The sequence below is a fragment of the Aethalodelphis obliquidens genome, unplaced genomic scaffold (assembly GCF_003676395.1).
Source record: "Aethalodelphis obliquidens isolate GAN/ISIS:26980383/991018 unplaced genomic scaffold, ASM367639v1 scaffold9, whole genome shotgun sequence".
Taxonomy (NCBI): domain Eukaryota; kingdom Metazoa; phylum Chordata; class Mammalia; order Artiodactyla; family Delphinidae; genus Aethalodelphis; species Aethalodelphis obliquidens.
Window position 1 is genome coordinate 20,932,158 of NW_020837953.1, and position 16,704 is coordinate 20,948,861.

The 16,704-nt window shown below is 54.1% G+C and overlaps 1 protein-coding gene across 1 annotated transcript; it reads left to right on the forward strand.

The window, feature by feature from the left end:
• The first annotated feature begins 651 nt into the window (after positions 1-651).
• Positions 652-14,659, forward strand: NT5C1A (5'-nucleotidase, cytosolic IA). The gene is made up of 6 exons (XM_027110701.1): positions 652-777; positions 7,710-7,877; positions 8,344-8,473; positions 10,062-10,184; positions 12,405-12,589; positions 14,294-14,659. The coding sequence occupies exons 1-6, from the start codon at positions 652-654 to the stop codon at positions 14,657-14,659; spliced, it is 1,098 nt and encodes a 365-aa protein (XP_026966502.1).
• Positions 14,660-16,704: the final 2,045 nt, after the last annotated feature.

A 16,704-nucleotide genomic window follows, 5' to 3' on the forward strand; every position in this document is an offset into this window, starting at 1 on the left:
CGGCTGGGCCCTCCGCTGTGCCCCCAGCTAGGAGCAGGCTCCTGCTCGTGGATGGAGCTGTCCATCCACCACCTCCTCCCCCTCTGCGGAACAGACTAGGGTTTGAGGGAAGAGGACGCCGCTCAGGGTCCCACTGTCCTGGCATCAGAGGGGAAAGACGGGGGCTAGCTTTGTTTTGTGGGGGCGGCTAGCTTTGCATTTTTTCCTTTGTGGATCACCACCCCGGGGGAAAAAGTCGGCAGGTCTCCCCTTCTCTCGGTGCCGAATAGCTCATCGAAGAACACTATCCCCGCAACCCCGAACCCGCAGCAGCCCGCAGGCCCGGCTTAGGCCCCCTCCTCCTGCGAGTCGGAGGGTCCAACCGCCCCTCCCCCCCATTTCGGGCGTGGGGCGGTCGGGGAAGGAGAGCGCAGCTGTCCTGAAATACACATCCACCAGCAACAGCAGCAACGCACCGGCTGCCGACAGGGCGAGCTGAGCACCCCAGCGGGCCCCCCCGCCCATCCCGCCCTCCGGCCGGCCCGCACGCGCACTCTCCACCGCTGCCCGCCCCCTTCTCACGCCTGGGACGCGCCTCCTTCCCGCAGCCCAGCCCCGCCGGCTCCGCTCTCCGCAGCCGCCTGCTCCGGCTGGGCCAGATCAGAGCCGAGCATGGAGCCTGGGGAGCCCCGGGAGCCCCGCGAGCCCGCGCCGGGGGCAGGGACCGCCGCGGCCCCGAGCTGGGAGGAAGCCAAGACTTTCCACGACAACCTCGCGCCCAAGAAGAAACCCAAATCGGTAAAAGCAGGGCATGGGTATGGGGGAGGGCAGGGGGCGGGTCACCGGAGGGGGGATCGTCAGCCTTCTGGAGAGGGACCCGTGGTGCCCCTCCGAGAAGGGACGCAGTTCCTCAGCACGAGAATGCGCCAGGCCGTTGGCACGGGCTCGGGTTTATTTTTGGAGCTCTGCTCTGGTGTTTTTCTTATGCCGGGGCTCGTGTTCCACGCCAGGATCCCCCTCCGTCATGCTGTCATCAGGGCCCAGCTCCAGACTTCGGCCCAGCCCCTCCCCTTGCGGGCAGCCTGGGGCGAGCGGACAGCATTTGTTGGCAAAGCCGGTCAGCGGCGCCTGCGGAAGCGCCCCGGGCTCAGGTAACCCGACTCTGAAAACTCGGCTCCTTGCTGTGCGCTCCGGTTTCTGCCATCTGGGCACCGGGCTCCGGACCCGAACCTCTGCGTTTGGGGTCTGAGTCAAGGTCCTGCGCCTTGGGCTCGGGGTGCCGGGTTCCCCGCGTCTTAAGAGGAGGGAGCTGCCCTGGAATCTGCTCTCTGAGCTTAGGGGCTCTGCGTCCCTGGTTCTGGGATCCCGACGCTGGACTCTGCTCCCCAGCTCCGGGCTCTGCTCGCCTCACAGGGGAGCCCTCGCTGGCATCGACATCTCTGCGACCTCAGTGGTCGTCTCATCCCTTGGGGATTCACACAGAGGAGGGAGCTCGTCTCCTCATTGGACAGATTCATGATGCCCTCGTTGGTCCCTGGGCCTTGCTCACTCCAGCCTCCCAGATCTCAGAGCTTGGGAAGGGGATAGAGGATCGAAGCTGGCTCAGAGCATCCTCCAAAGAGCTCCAGCCTGAGACCCTTCCCATAAGGCCCACCCTGTCAACAGTCATTCCCCCAGAGCACCTCCAGGTCTGTCCAGCAGTGCGGATTGAGAATGAATTAGACTGAGTCCCCGCCTTAGGAGCTCACAGAGACCCTGGACATGGTGAGTGCTCAGGTGAAAGACCCTAGCAGTGGGAGCATAGAGGCGGGAGTGACTGCCAACTCAGGAAGTCTTTTAGAGGTGGCGTTTGAGCTGATTTTAAAGCCTGAGTAGGTGGACTTTCCCAGGCAGAGAGGGAAACAGGCTGGGCAAAAAGAATGACTGATGTCTTTGAAACTGAGAGGATGCAGGATCTGAAGGAGAAGAGTTGAAGTGATGCCAGAGACCCACAGAGGGCCTTGAATGCCACATTAAGGAGTCTGAACCTTATTCAGTGGGGTTAGGGGTCTTAAAACTAGGTTCCATGAAGCCCCATGTTTCAGGAGGTCTACCCACATGTGAAGCCAATTCATTTTCTTTCTTCCTCAAACTATGTTTTACACAAGTAAAAATAGGTGATAAAACTCAACTTACTCAAATGTGTTGTTGGACATTTTAGCACCTTGGAGACTGCCAACATATTGACTTATGCTACATACAGGTTGATTACCGTTTTAGCAAACCTCAGAATAAAGCATTTCCGGTGATCGGTTTTAATAGAAGAGTATCTTGAGATTGCTGACAATCGTTGCTGAGTCTCCTGAGGGTTGTAGTTTAAAACAGAACAAAACAAAAAAAAGCCTTTTACCTGGGGCTTCCCTGGTGGCGCAGTGGTTAAGAATCCGCCTGCCAATGCAGCGCACATGGGTTCGAGCCCTGGCCCAGGAAGGTCCCACGTGCCACGGAGCAACTAAGCCCGTGCGCAGCAGCTACTGAGCCTGTGCTCTAGAGTCCGCATGCCACAGCTACTGAGCCCACATGCTGCAACTACTGAAGCCTGTGCACCTAGAGCCCATGCTCCACAACAAGAGAAGCCACTGCAATGAGAAGCCCGTGCACTGCAACTAAGAGTAACCCCTGCTCGCCGCCACTAGAGAAAGCCCGCGTGCAGCAATGAAGACCCAATGCAGCCAAAAATAAATAAATAAGATAAATTAAAAAAAACCCAAAACCAAACCTTAAAAAAAAAAGGCTTTTACTGTTTGCAACCACTTATTGGTGTGAATCAGGGCTTTCTCAATGCTGTGCAAAAACCGACAAACTGAAACAGAAACAAACTGACTAGATGATGAAGCTTAAATCCACACTGGTCTCCTGTATTCATTGGTTGACATGATAATAAATATAGCGTGAATATGTAATACATTTGAATTTATGGTATAAATTTATACCAATAAAATATGGTACTATGTGCTTTACATATTGGGGCTCCTTGCAAGAGTTCGTTTGCATAAAATGTCAACCTACTTTTAAAAAATGTATGAAAACCATTATGGAGCTATGGCAGGACTTTTCAGCAAGGGCTTAACTCGGTCCATTTTCATTTTAGAAAGGTCACTCTGAGGCTGTGTTGGTGGATGGATTGGAGAGGGTGTGTCTGGTAGCAGGCAGATCAGTGAGGAGGCTGGTCCCTGCCTGGGGAGGAAGCTGTGGGATGGAAAGGAGGGGGATGGACATTGGGAACTAGGGTGGTGAGTGGAGCACACCAATCTGTTTCCTCCCCAATCACCAAGGAACCTGGGAGCTCAGGCCCAGTCGTCAGTTATGACCTCTCGGTCAGCCCCTGGCCCTCACTGTTCTCTGGGAGGCAAGGAGGCTGGTGGCTTCTTGGTCCCTACTCCTTCCTGCAGAAACCCCTCCCCCCTACAAGCTATTCTGGGGGCTTTGGGCCTCCTGGGCCCCATCAGGGCCTGGCCTAGGCTTATTCTCATCCCCAGGAGCCTGAGTGAAATATTTAACCCGCAAAGGCCTGTAGGAGGCCCTCACCTCATGAGGTCAGAGGACTTCCTCAGTCCAAACCTGTTTTGTTCCTCTCTCCTCCGGCAGCCTTTCTCACTCTAAGTCCTTCTAGAAACAACAGCTTTTGGCTATGTTCCTATCTTGGGCCCAACAGGCAAAATCACTTTGGCCTCAGTGAGAGCTCCTCAGGCAGGCTGGGTGGGGCTGGACTGCCCTCCTTTATCCCTCCATTCCTGTCCCCCAAGCAGGAGTAATCAGCTGGACCCCCCAATCCCCCCCCACTCCAGTGAAAGACAGGGAGAGCTGGCAGCACCTTGGCTCCCTGGAGCCCAGTTCCCAGGCTGAGTTCCTGGTCTGGGGTAGGGGGTCTCTCTGACCCAAGCTTCAGTCTGGCATCTGGACTTCTTTCTGATTTCTGGAGGAACTGTCTCTAGATGCACCTGACGTCACGGGACGGGGTGGCCTCCCTCTGCAGCGAGGTCCAAGGGGGTGTCTTAGTGCTTGGCTTCTCCCCAGCTCCGACCAGCCCCTTTCACTTGTTCCTTCAGCTCCGCCTGGAGCCCAGACAGGCTGCTTCTCTCTCCCAGCTGGCATTCCATATTTCCCACAGCGGCTCATGCCCACTAGGCCCTTAGACTTCTCCTCACTTGTACAGAGTCAGAGCAGGCTGAGCAGGGAAGCAGGGTCCTTGCCCTGGGGCCCTCCATTCTGGGAGTAAAGAGAGCCCTGCCCTGAGAAACCTCGCTCTGAGGGCATGGTGCCCCTCACCAATTCTCCCAGATCTGAAAAGGGAGGGCTGGGGTGTGAGGAGAGTCCCAGGGAAGTGCCTGAAGTAGCAGGGGTTGGTGTCTTCTGCGAGTGATTGAGGAGGGGCATACGGGGGTAGGGTGCTGCTGTGTGGACAGAGGCCAGGCTGGAGGCCAGAGACTTGGGATCTTATCCTGGCTCTTCCTTGACTTTGCTGGGTGACCAAGAGTAATACTCTGCCCCTCTCTGGGCCTATTTCCCCATCTGTAAAAGAAGGAAGTGGAGACTCCTGGGACCAAGGCAGCTGGGATTTTTTTTTTGCAGTGGCCAGAGGTGGGATGGGATGGGGTCTGGGCCGGTCAGCCGGAGGAGACCCAGAACATAGCAGTTTGGCAGGGACTGTGGGACAGAAAGTGACGAGCGAGACCTTGGCTGGCTGCCTGAGCTGGAGCCTCCGGCTTGGGAACCTGCCTGAACAAGCTGGAGGGTAGCTGGCTCCCTGTCCTTGAAGGGGTGTTGGGCCTGGCCCTGGGGCAGTAAGCCCAGGGGGCGAGGCAGTCTCTGCCCTTGCCCTGAAGGCCAACAGGCTTCCTGGGTTTATGAGAGCGGGCCTCCCCACGCCCCCAACCATACCCTTCCCATCCCTGGCCATCCGTCTATCACCCCTTTTCTTTCATTTTTACCTTCCTTCCCTGAAGGCTCACGGTGGCTGAGGGGTTTGGGAGGTACGCAGCCCAAGAACACACAGACACTTGGGGGCGGTTGGCAGCTGGGAGAGTTACTGGGCTGAGCCCCAGAGGACAGGCACCTGTCCTGCCAATGCCTTATACTCACTCTGCTGGGCCCACACACTGTCTTGGTTGGGATAAAAGTCAAATGCAAACTGAGGTCCACCTCCTGAGTTTGGGGACTCTGGTCTTCTCTTCCTACCTTGAGGTTCTAAAGCTTCATTAGCCACTAGCCATTCATGGCCACTTAAATTTAAATTGATTAAACTTAAAATTCAATACAATTAAAGATTCAGTTCCTCTGTCTCACTGACCATATTTCAAGTGGTTCCCTAGCCACATACAGCCACACAGAGAGCACTGGACGTTTCCATTATCACAGAAAGGTCGATTGGACAGTGCTCTTCTAAAGCATGCACAGATCTCTGCCTTGGGGATAGATCATAAGCTCCACGTGGGCAGGGATCACAACTGTGTGATCCCTGCCATGTCCCCAGCACAGTGCCTGTCACATGGTCATCACTCAGTGTTGTCAACTGATTGGGACCCAGGCTTGACTCCAGAGAGGAGAAATGGGGTTGAGTGCGTGACCTGCAGGCTGTAAGGAGCAGGCCAGCATGCAAGGTCCATTTATGAGTCTTGCCCCCAACTTGAGTCCCTGTTTCCTCATCTGTAAAGTGGGAATCATAGTCCCAGGATCGCTCAAGTCACAGAGATGTGGTGGGACTCTCTGGGTGTCTGTGAGTCCCTTGGGGACCCCAGAGATTATGAAGGGTCCAGCTGCTGCCTGTGGTGGCATTCCTCTCTCCCCATTCTGCTGGAGGTGCCAAAGGAGTTCTGAGGCCCTCCCGGGCCCCTGAAAGAAGGCCTTCTGCAGTCTAGCACCTGCCTACTCTTCTGGGCTCAACTACACTCTGCTCCCATGCACAGAGCTCTGTTCACCTTTGTGAAGGCACGGCGTGTGTGCACACCTCCTCATGCCTTCCTTCGCCCCACTCTTCCTTCAAGGCTTTGCTGAAACGCCTCCTGTCCTATGACAACTTGCTCTGAACGCTTGTCATCGAGACTTTGCTTTCACGTGGTTCGAGCACTCATTTCAGTCCCCTTTGCTTCTCTGTTTACCTGTCTTTCTCCCCTACCAGCCTGTGACTCTGAGGGCAGGAGCCAAATCCCTACCAGTATCATTCTCAGGCAGAGCCCAGGTGCTTGGCACAAAGAACTAGTAAGTGTTTGTCAAATTTGCATCAACCGAAACAATATTCTCTGAGCATTTACTATATTTCAAGCAATTTGAACAGAGGAGGGCACTGCACTGGAGTTTCTAGTTCATGTTAAATTTGTCATGGCAAATACTGTCTCCCATTAAACTATATTGCTTAAAAGTTCAGAGACGTTAAATATTTACTGAGCACCTACTCTGTGCTAAGCACAGTTCTGAGCACTACAGATACAATATATGAACAGGATAGTCCTGGTTCCTGTTCCCTGAGAACTCAAGCATGGTTCCTGCTTCTAGAGCTCTGTCTAGAAATAGAAATAGTTAAATAAGTAATTATAATTTAGTGTTTAATTTTACCACAAAGGAAATCCTTAGGAGAGGTAGCAAGCCCATGACTAGGGGTAAGGGAAGGCTTCCTAGAGGTGACTTGTAGTTTGAGACCTGAAGGCTGGATGGAAGTTAGCTGGAAGGGCAGTCAGGGGAGGAGCACATGAGGCAGAGGAAACATCATGTGCGAAGGCTCGGAGAAGGTAGGGGGGAGGTGTGCTTAGACATGAGAAAGTCAGATTGAGCAAAACGGGGTAATGGGAAGGTGACAGTGGAGACAGAGGTAGGGTCTGTCATGAAGGACTTCCTACTCCATACTCAAGGCTGCCGATCCACGTGTGAGAAGAGTGGGTACCACTGAAGGGGGAGGCGGGGCATGATCAGATCTGAATTTGGGAACAGTCCCCTGACAACACTATGGACCACGTATTGGAGGGAATGAGAGATGGTGATGGGCTGGACCATGGTAGGGAAGACAGAAAGAAGTGGATGGATTCTAGTAGAGTTGGCAGGTTTTGGTGACTGATTGATGGAGGGAAGGGGGTGAAGGAAGAGTAAAGACTTGCGGTTGACTTCTGGGCTTCTGGTCTAGGTGATGAGTAGTTGGTGGTGCCAAGCGTTGAGATGAGGAAAGCGGGGAGGGGACCAGGTTTGGGGGTGGAGAGAATGCTGGGAATTCAGCCTTGGGCATGATGAGTTTGAGTGTCTATTAGTCAACTGGGGCAGTTAGATATATGAGTCTGGAGCTCAGGAGAAAGATTTGGGCTGGAGATAGAAGTTCTTATATAATTGTCATGTTTCTAGGCACCGCTTCTTCCTAAGGGCATGTAGCTCCCATTTTATAATGGAAACCATCTGGAGACCGTCTTGAGCATCTGTCATACTTTGACTACATACACTGTATTCATTTTTCTGTCGAGTCCAGATGGCTGGCTAGATTGCAAACTCCCTGAGGGCATGTACCTCCCATCTGATTGTCCTCCTCTGTGGGGAGCCATCAACTCCCTCAGCCCCCAGTTGGGTCCTGCACAGAGGGGGTCCTGATCTAGGTCTGCCCCTGCCCAAGGCTGAGCTCCTTAGGGCAGAGGCTGGACCTGTGTCTTCTCCCTGTCCCTGAGACCTGCCTCAAGAGAATCTGAGAGTCAGCCCCTTCTCCTGCACCCCTGCAGCCCAAGCCTCAGAATGCAGTCACCATTGCTGTGTCTTCCCGAGCCCTGTTCCGCATGGACGAGGAGCAACGGATCTACACGGAGCAGGGTGTGGAGGAGTACGTGCGTTACCAGCTGGAACACGAGAACGAGCCCTTCAGCCCTGGGCCGGCCTTCCCCTTCGTGAAGGTGAGGGGCAGTTCCACCACTGGCCATACGGTGCCTTCGTGGGCGTTAGAGAAAAGCACTCCCATGGGTGTATGAGTAAGGAAAAGGGGTCCCCTCTGGGCAGATGCCACCACACAGGAGCATAGCTTGGCAAGTGGACAGCCATTGTGGGAAGAAGAGGCCACCCCATCCTCTGGACTAATGCAACCCCACTCCGGGTAACCAGCTTAGTGCATGGAACCTAAGCTGGATTTCCACCCCCACTCACCCTTTTAGTGAGGCACCCCTGGGCAATAATCAACACGCACAGTGGCAGAGACTGGGAGGAGATAGCCCGCGTCCACTGGCCTCACCCCGAGCCTGGCCCCGGACCTCCCCTCTCCTCCCCGTGTTGGATCCCAACTCACCCCTCCTCTCCAACCCTGGCTACCAACTCCAGGCATCAGTCCCTGGGGGTCTGAGCCCGAGGGTCCACTCTCCCATCCAGGCTCTGGAGGCTGTGAACAGGCGGCTGCGGGAGCTGTACCCTGAGAGCGAGGACGTCTTCGACATCGTCCTCGTGACCAACAACCACGCTCAAGTGGGCGTCCGTCTCATCAACAGCATCAACCACTATGGTGAGCATGAGGGCTTTGGCCATGACGTGACCCCTACCGGACACCCGGGGTTGGGGTCACACCTCTGCAGGGTGCAGGTAAACCCACTGGAACCTCGAGCTCAGAGGGGTGTTGGTAAACAGGCCCTTTTGTGTAGCCTGCTTGTGTAGCATTGCCATGTTCAGGGTGTAAATATTCCCACCGTGGCTGATGTCCAGCTACCAACAGTTGAACAATCTAACTGGCTCCAAAAGTCCCTGGATGCTTAACGTTCGGCTCTTGCAAGCTGGTACAGGCCGGCTCCAGCACATCGCCGCACAGGCCCCACTCCCTATGTGATTGGGCAGGGCACTTGCTGCCCCTGTGCCTCAGTTTCTCTCTCTGCAAGGGGGCTGACAGGCCTTAAAGTCTGCTGGCGGAGGCAGGTGCAGTCGTCAGAGTGAAGGGACTTTGTGTCTTAGTCCAAACTCTTGTTTGAAAGTAATAGACCCTCCAGAGCCAGACCTTTCAGCTGAAGAAAATGGTGGGGGTTTTTTTTTGTTTTTTTTTGGCTGTGCCGCATGGCATGCGGGATCTTAGTTCCCTGACCAGGGATTGAACCTGTGCCCCCTATGTGGAAGCGTGGAGTCTTAACCACTAGACTGCCAGGGAATTCCCGAAAATGATTTCTTATTAGGTTACAGGTGTGCCTCTTGGAACCACAGGGAAGGAAGTGAAATTGGGCCCACAAAGGCCTGAATCCCAGTACTGGCAATCTCTCCAGGGCTTTTTTTTCTCTCTGGACCACATGAGCCCTTATTTCTGCTTCTCTCAGCAAATCTGTTCCTTTTTTTTTTTTTTCTTTTTTTTCTGTCTCTTTTTCTCTTTCTGCAAACTAGGTTTCTCTGCCTTTCATGAATATGGCCCAAACTGACAAGTTTACAAGTCCTTGTTCCTTGTTTTCAGCAACCAAGAGAGGCCAGTTGGCATTTTTAAATCCTAATTTCAAATTGTTAGGAGCAGGGGTGATGTTCAAAATATTTAACCACCTTGTGACATAAGTACCGAGGAATCAGGACAGACACCACCTATGGTACTGGGGCAGAGTCCTGAAGGACCCCTGCTGTGCCCTTCCACTGTGGACCCTCCTGTGTGAGGGGCTGGGGTGGTGATGGGGTAACTCAGTGGGCTCAGAGCAGCAGCCATGTATCAGCAAGCAAAGTTTTACAACCTGCACAGACATAGGTACTAGGTGACTCTCAGCCCAGGCTGGGAGGGAATCTAATTGGCCCAGCTTGAGTCAGGTGCCTATCCCTATCCAGTCAGCTATGACCAGGTGGGACCACGAGCCACGAGGCTGGGACCTACTTTTGTAGTACTGTGATCCCCTGAAAGGGGATATTACTGTGAGCCAGGCAACTCCTCCAGAGATGTGATCATCCCCATTTCATGGTCGAAGAATGGAGGATCTCAGAGAGGGGGAACGCTGGCCTAAAATCACTCAGAGAATCACTCTGCTGCCCCACCACCACTCAGAGCCAAGATGGCGTCCACTGAACACAGAGGGACCACTCTGAGGCCCTGAGGGTTGACCCAGGCATCACCTGGGTACTCTCTACCTCCTCTCCAGACCTGACCATTGAGAGGTTCTGCATGACAGGCGGGAACAGCCCCATCTGCTACCTCAAGGCCTATCACACCAATCTCTATTTGTCGGCTGATGCAGAAAAAGTGCAGGAAGCCATCGATGAAGGTGAGTGAAACTGGGGAAGGAGAGTGTGGGGAGTCTGCCTAAGGGGGCTCAGAGATGGGAAGCCTTGTCCTAAAGCTCTGAGCTGGCTCTAAGGGTTGCCATGGTAACTGGAAGGGGAGGACCATCCTTACTTCCTATGACCTGTCCTGTAAACTCTGAGAACAAGGCCTCACCTATTTCACTTATTGCCCATCTATTCCACTGTCCCACCTCCTGCCCTACCATGTTAAGGATGCCTTTACTCATCAGCATCACCCAGCCTTCCGTTTCCATGGGAACCTTCCTTACAGCCCAGAAAGCTACTCCCTTCCAAGAATCTTCCAGGTCAGTATGAGTTCTAATTCCTGTGTGACCATGGGCAGCCTCTGTCCTTCTCTGGGCCAGTGAGGAGGGAAATCAGTACCTAGTCCAGCCTGAGCAGTAGAGTCTGGGAAATGGCCAGCATTCCAGCAGCCGGGCCGGCCAGTGCTGAGGTGAGGTTAGAGACACAGCTGCAAGCGCGTGTGTCTTTCAAGGGGCAGTTTTGGGGATGGTATGCATAGTCTCCTGACAAGGTGTGTTTCCCTATTGTTCACGGAAGAAGACAGGCTCACAGGGGAGGAAGAACTGCCCCACTACCCGAGAGGGCTCCTCAGGCTGAAAGCTACTGTTACTTATTTATTTTGACATTTTATTGGAGTATAGTTGATTTACAGTGTTGTGTTAGTTTCAAGTGTACAGGAAAGTGATTCAGTTATACATATATATATTCATTCTTTTTCAGATTCTTTTCTCATATAGGTTATCACAGAATATTGAGTAGATTTCCCTGTGCTCTACAGTAGGTCCTTGTTGGTTATCTATCTTATATATAGTAGCGTGTGTATGTTATCCCAAGCTCCTGATTTATCCTTCCCCCCAGTGTTTCCCCTTTGGTAACCATAAGTTTGTTTATCAACCAACGATATGTTTACTTTCCTCTTCCTCTTTCATGCTGTCTCCTGCCTGGAAGCCTGGCCTCTCTCCCGCTGATGCCTCACTCCCCTGAGATGCTTGGGGTTCCAAGAGACTTTCTTTAACCAGGAAGCGGAAGCCATTTCCCTAGACAGATGTCACTCCCTCTGGTTGGGGTCTTGGCATTGGTCCGTATGTGTGCCTCTATATGTGTATAATTTAAGCCCAGGCTAGGGAGCAGGGGATGGTCAGGAGGCAGGCCTTCCCCAGGTCCAGTGGTTCTGGTTCATCTTGGTTCCAGCACTGGCAAAGCTGAGAAGGTTCCTGGCCTGGTGTCCAGGGCCTGGGCCTACTTATACATCCTCAGGCTAGTGAAGTTGTGGTGAGGCTGGCATTGCTCTTTCCTCCCAAAGCTCTGCCTCTGTCCAGGCCTGCGACCCTAGATTCCCAAAGAGCAGGGCTGACATGGCCTTTGGAGAGGTGAAGAATCAGGGATGGGCTGAGCCCACTGCCTGAGTCTCCAGCCTCCTGGTACCGCTCTTTGCTGTCCAGTGAGTTCTAGTTGGAGCCAGGGTTCCCAACAGGCATACTGGTCCGTCTGGAGAAGCCCAGAGTCTGTGCCACTGTGGCGGCAGACTGAGGGGGTGCCCACACCCACCTCACCACAGACTGCAGCCTAGAATCTCAGCCCCAGACAGAGCTGAGCACCCTTAATTTTATCTTGGTCCAGAGAGGGTGAGGGACTTGCCAGAATCAACAGCAAGAGAGTAACTGAGGCCCAGCCAGGGTCGGGGCTCCTTCCCAGCCCCCCTGTAGATCTACATCAGGGGCCTGTGAGGAGCTCCAGGAAGGACAGTGGTGGCCTGGGGGACCCACCCTTCCATCCAGGACTGATGTTTGTCTGGTCCATACCAGCATGAACTTACTAGATATTAAAGTATTGAAATTCCCCCATGCCGATTGATAAATAGCTCCTGCCCTGAGTCCTCTGAGTGCCCCCTGTTCCCTGGGACACCTCCCGGACCTTCCCTCAAAGCAGCAACTAAAAGGGAAACCCTGGCATGGGCTGGGGCCTTCAGAGTCTTGCTCAGAGCAAAAGCCACTATCCATTCTTACTGACCCCTTTGGAAATATTCTGAATATTAGCCCTCATTAGCCGGCCCCTGAGTCCTAGGTGAGGCAAGCAGGGCAAGGATAGCCTGAGATAGTCCTCTCCTGGCCCCCAGGCAGGTGTCAGGGCCCTATTACCTAGACGAAGGCAGACAATGCTTCCCTTTCTCTGCCCAGGGATCGCAGCCGCCACCATCTTCAGCCCCAGCAGGGATGTGGCTGTCTCCCAGAGTCAGCTGCGGGTGGCCTTCGATGGGGATGCTGTGCTCTTCTCAGATGAGTCGGAACGCATCGTGAAGGCCCACGGGCTGGACAGGTTCTTCGAGCATGAGAAGGTCCACGAGAACAAACCTTTGGCCCAGGTGCTCCACACACTCCCCAGAACCCTTGGGTGGAGCAAGGAAGCTCCCCAGAACCTGTCCTTGGCTGGAACCTCCAGCCCAGAACCAAACCCCAAGCTCGGCCCAGAATCCAGCCAGGTCCCCTCCCTAGGCCTCCAGCCTTCCTCCCTCTCACCTGACCCCTGGGTCCCCTCAGGGAGTTTCTACCTCTTCTTTGAGCTCCCATCTCTCTCACTGCATTCCCATCCCCGCTTTGAAGCCCACATTCTCTCTCTAAGCCACTCTCTGAAGCCCCTACGTCTTCTTTGCAGCTCCGTTATGAGGTCTCCATCCCCATCGCTTCTCGGCCTTTTGGCTAAACTCAAGTGTAGGTCTCTATCCCCTTCCTGAAACCCCCATCCTCCCTCTAAGCTCCCAGCTCCTCTCTGAAGACTCCATCCTCTTTCTGAGGTCTCCATCCCATCTCTAAAGTCCCCATCCCGCTCTGAAGGCCTCATGCTCTCTCTCTGAAGCTGCCATCCTCTCTCTGGAACGCCTGTCCCCTCTGAGAGATTCCCCCACTCCTCTGAGAGGGATCCCATCCTCCCAAGAAGTCCCTGCTTCCCTCACTGAAGGAAAGGAAGAGTTGGGCTGGTGCCCTTCATTGGGGCAAGGAGATCCAGCTAGTGTGGGGTCTGGGCAGCCCATCTGCTTTGGGCCACACCAGCCCTTCACACCTCCTGCCAGCCATCCCTTGGCCAGGGGCTCAGAGACCCTTACTCACCCTTAAACTGCTCAGAGTGTCACTGAGAGCAGAATACGCCCTAGAGCTGGTGGAATTCCTTGGGGTTGGAGCTACTGGCATTCTCCAGCCCTCCAGGGAGCTCCTATCTGTGCTTTTAACAAAAATCTGGGTGCTCAATAACCCCAAATCCTCTCTCTCCAAGAGCTCAGCAGGCTTCAGCTCTGACTCCAGAGTAATCGTTTCGTTTTCTCTCTTGTTGGTTCCCTCTGAAATCCTTGGCAATCCAGAGCGGGACAGTTTTTCCACTAAGTGGTAGGCAGAGCCCCAGGAGACCACTGCTTGCCCCGGGTCACCCAGCAAGTGAGGGGTCTCCAAGATTAGAAACCCACCTTTCCCGATTTCCAGCGGCGTTACAGCTTTCTTCTTCATCATCCTCTGGTTCTTTATTCACACCTCCTCATGAAGCTTCATTGCTCCAGGCACTGTAAAGAGTAAATCCTTTCCCTGACCCTACAGAGCTGGAGCACGACACCCTGAGCCACTCACCTGCCCCAGGGGCAGGGTTGATATCGGGCAGTGACACATGGGTCTGTCTGTCGCAGCTAAAGTCCATTCTGATTGAAGGGTGCCCATGCCATAGTTACTAAATACTCTTAATATCCTCCCTGCTGATGAGCACGAAGGCCACGCTTAATGGAGTTGCTGGACAGACACCCATGTACCTGGTGGGTTGCTATAGAAACAACCCTGGTATGGTTTTTCTGACGCAGACATCCCCAGTCACAGCAGTATGGACACCTAGACTGCCATAGAGACCTACAGCCCAATTGATGCATGCAGTGGCCCGAGCAGGCATAGCAGAACTGAGAGATTTAGAGATCCTGAGAAGCTTTCCCACCCCAAACAGCAAGATCCTAGTGTTATAGGTAGGCGCCCAGCAGCGGAGGGGGCAAATGTTTGGGAGATGGGTGAGCTCACAGTGTTCCTTTGCCTTCTCATAGGGCCCCTTAAAGGGTTTTCTGGAGGCTCTGGGTAGGCTGCAGAAGAAGTTCTACTCCAAGGGCCTGCGGCTGGAGTGTCCAATCCGCACCTACTTGGTGACGGCACGCAGTGCAGCCAGTTCTGGAGCCCGGGCTCTCAAGACCCTGCGCAGCTGGGGCCTGGAGACAGATGAGGCCCTGTTCCTTGCGGGAGCGCCCAAGGGCCCCCTCCTGGAGAAGATCCGCCCACATATCTTCTTTGATGACCAGATGTTCCACGTGGCTGGGGCTCAGGAGATGGGCACAGTGGCCGCTCACGTGCCTTACGGTGTGGCGCAGACACCCCGGCGGACCACACCCACGAAGCAAACCACATCTGCACCATAGCTGAACCACCAGCTTCGCTGACCCACGTTGCTCCAGGCATGGCTCCATGTCGTACACGTCGCCCAATGGACACTTCTAGTTCCTCACCTCTCTGCCCTTCTGCATGTCCGCCCTCATCCCTGTGAGTGAGGTACTTGTAGGAAATTAGGCAGACTGGTCCGGCATTCTCACCAGCTCCCCTTTTGGGCAAACACTGTGCCATGATCCTGGCTCAGAAAGTAAGACTGTGCAGAAAAGCTGGGTTTCAGGGGGAAGTTGATGGGACTAAAGGTGAGAGGGTCAGAGCAGCAGGATGCCTCAAGAGGAGCTTATAAAACTAGCTCAGTGTAGTACAAAGAACACTGCTTTGAGAGAGATGGGATCTGGCTTCTCAACTTTGTCCTGGCATTGTGCACGACTTTAAGTTTGAGGTGACTTTAAGGATGAGGTGACTTCCCCCTGCAGTGCACTGGTGAACTCTCCGTCCTTGCAGGAGCCCCTGCAGCCCCTTTGTCACCACTGCCAGGGGAGAACTCTCACTGCGTGTTGAGTCAGCTTCCCCACCTTTTAGGGGGTTTTCAAACTCTCCTTTAGCTAAAGAAGCTTGGTTTTATAAGATTGCCCTCTTTGAAGGAAGGATTCTGAGCCAGGGCTTTTCCTGATACATATGGTACCTTTGTACAAATTATAGAAGGAGGCTGTCTCTAGAATGAATTGTGAAAAGACAGCCCTTCCTCTGGGCTGACCTAGACCACGCTGGGGCACACAGCTTGGTTAGCAGGATATAGGCTGGATTTTGGCCCCTACCGGCTCCTCAGCCCAGAGGCCTTTGTCAAATGGGCAAGGCACACAGTCATCCACAGCAACCTTCCCTATAATTTTACACGTTTGGAAACCACTGGATGAGATGACCTGTCTACTTCCTGTGATGCCTTAATCTGAGTCATCAAGGGTCAGCTGCCAGGTGCAGGGTGTGTGGAAGGAGGGAGGGAGTGAATTTAACCTGCATGCAGACTCTCATCCGTCCAACAGGGGGCACTGCAGGCCCTCCCTGGGAAGGCGCTTTACTAGGCCTGCTCAGTGCTTCCTTCGCTTTTGCTTTTTAGCCAAAGTTAATTTGTTGCTGCCTCTCAACCCCCTCACCTCAACCCTCACTCCCTCAATGACTGTGTCCTACTCTGCTTGCCAAGCAGCCCTGCTGGGGGGGAGAGGTGGAGAATTGGTGTTCAGTGTTGTGAGCTCAAATGCAAGGGGAGAAACCTTAGGGGCTGAAGTGGGAGGTGGTCCAGGCTGAGCCCAAGCGAAGGCCTGCCTGGAGTGATATAGGAAATGTGGGGAGGTCAGGTCTGATGCAGTGACTGGTTAGAGAGGAAGGAGTTGCAGTGTGCATTAGCAAGATTCTCCAGCTATGGGATTGTGATTGGAGGTAACAAGCTCTTCGTCACTAGGATGCTGTCAAAGGGACTCCAGGATGAGGTGACCTCCCCCTGCGGTGCACTGGTGAACTCTCCATCCTTGCAGGAGCCCCTGCAGCCTCTTTGTCACCACTGCCAGGGAAGAACTCTCACTGCTTGATGAGTCAGCCGCCTCCTTTGCTGACCAGCTTGGCTTTCTCCAGAGAGAGGGTGGGACCTCCAAAGGCTGGTCCCTCAGGAAGACCCAGAAGGGGTGAGGAGACGTCAGTGGTGGGGACTGATTGCCCAGCTTCCCGGGCGAATCCCAGCTGTGAGCAAGCACTTTATGAAGAAAGCCAAAGGTGTCATTGGAGGTGTGTGCAGGGGAGCTGGAACACTTCTGGGGGCAGGAAAAGGGGTGACAGGCCACATGAGGCCTGACCTTTATCCTTTTGAGGACTCAGCCCAGGGTCTGAATGGGCACAGGTTCTGGGCAGTGGAGGGCAGGATCGTAATGTCAGAAAGATAACGCAGGAGGGAGAACAAAGTCAGAAGACTGAGGTGGTTCTGGAAATGAGCAACAGTTTGGGTGAGAAGAGAGTCCTGGGCTGGGCTTGTCCTGTCAGTGCTGGAGCGGCTGAGAGGCTGGCCATGGGGAGGAAGGGCAAGGCT